General features: G+C 43.1%; 1 protein-coding gene across 2 annotated transcripts in view; it reads right to left on the bottom strand.

Annotated features, from left to right (window-relative positions):
* The window catches only part of LOC139417396 (zinc finger protein 667-like), a 39,075-nt gene extending 38,711 nt beyond the window's left edge, over positions 1–364 (bottom strand). Inside the window, exon 1 of one of the 2 annotated variants that reach the window (XM_071166667.1) lies at positions 301–364. In XM_071166667.1, coding sequence (XP_071022768.1) covers positions 301–339 — 39 coding nt within the window. In that variant the 5' untranslated portion in view covers positions 340–364. Of the gene's footprint in view, positions 1–286 lie in introns of both variants that reach the window. The other variant, XM_071166668.1, reaches the window with a different exon arrangement.
* Positions 365–1,282: the final 918 nt, after the last annotated feature.

The following is a 1,282-nucleotide window of genomic DNA, read 5'->3' as shown; positions in this document are numbered from 1 at the left end:
ACACGTATCCTTAACTACCTACGGAGTCTCGCAACTCAAATTATAGCAGGCACTGCAAATGTGGTAGTTGAGTATTTAACTAAGTCTACACGCAGTGGTAATAAAACAAATAGCAGGAAATCGCTATAACGTTAGCTAGTTGCGTTAGCTAGCTAGCTAAACAAGACCGAATGTTAAAAGTGCCCCCACTCCTACAACGAAATTAGCGTTTTTTGTCAAACAAACTTGAATACAGGCAACATATTAGTTTCCAACAAGTGTATAAGTAATTTTTCAAGATAAGTACTTGGCTAACGTTACCAAAACTTTGTTTTCATTTCCATGTAGCACCGTTGCCATGTGTTCCAAAGTGAAGCCAAGTTGTTTGTGTACTTTGAGTTTAGATAAGACTACAAAACCTAGCATTCTGGTACTTCCGTTTCCACCAATGAGTCATTCAAGAACACTAACGGGTTCAGGAAAGTTGGTAATGTTAGAGAACAACCCAATGATATAATGTACATATAGGTAGGGGTAAAGTGACTATACATAGATAATAAACAGCGAGCAGCAGCAGGGTAAAAATGTGTGTGTGTGTGTGTGTGTGTGGGGGGGGGGGGGCTTGAGGGAAGAAACTGTTTAGGAGCCTTTTGGTCCGAGGCTTGGAGCTCCGGAGAGAACAGTCTATGACTTGGGTGGCTGGAGTCTTTGGCATTTTTTAGGGCCTTCCTTTGACACCACTCAGTATATAGTGGTAGGTAGCCTAGTGGTTAGAGCGTTGGACTAGTAACTAAAAGGTTGCAAGATTGAATCCCTGAGCTGACAAGGTAAAAAAAATCTGTTGTTCTGCCCCTGAACAAGGCAGTTAACCCACTGTTCTTAGGTCGTCATTGAAAATAAGAATTTGTTCTTATCTGACTTGCCTAGTTAAATAAAGGTAAAAAATAAATAGGTCCTGGATGGTAAGAGCTTGGCCCCAGTGATGTACTGGACTGTACACACTACCCTCTGTAGTGGTTGGAGGCTGGGCAGTTGCCATACTAGGCTGTGATGCAACCAGTGATGCTCTTGATGGTGCAGCTGTAGAACTTTCTGAGGACCCATGCCAAATCTTTTCAGTGTTTTTAGGGAGAATAGGTATTGTCGTGCCCTCTTCACGACTGTCTTGGTGTGTTTGGACGATGATAGTTTGTTGGTGATGTGGACACCAACGAACTTGAAGCTCTCAACCTGCTCCACTACAGCCCTGTCGATGAGAATGGGGGCGTGCTCGGTCCTCCTTTTCTCTAGTTCACAATCATCT

Source organism: Oncorhynchus clarkii, chromosome 9 (assembly GCF_045791955.1).
Source record: "Oncorhynchus clarkii lewisi isolate Uvic-CL-2024 chromosome 9, UVic_Ocla_1.0, whole genome shotgun sequence".
NCBI lineage: Eukaryota > Metazoa > Chordata > Actinopteri > Salmoniformes > Salmonidae > Oncorhynchus > Oncorhynchus clarkii.
The sequence above is the reverse complement of the archived record's forward strand: the minus strand, read 5'-3'. Positions and strand labels throughout refer to the sequence as shown.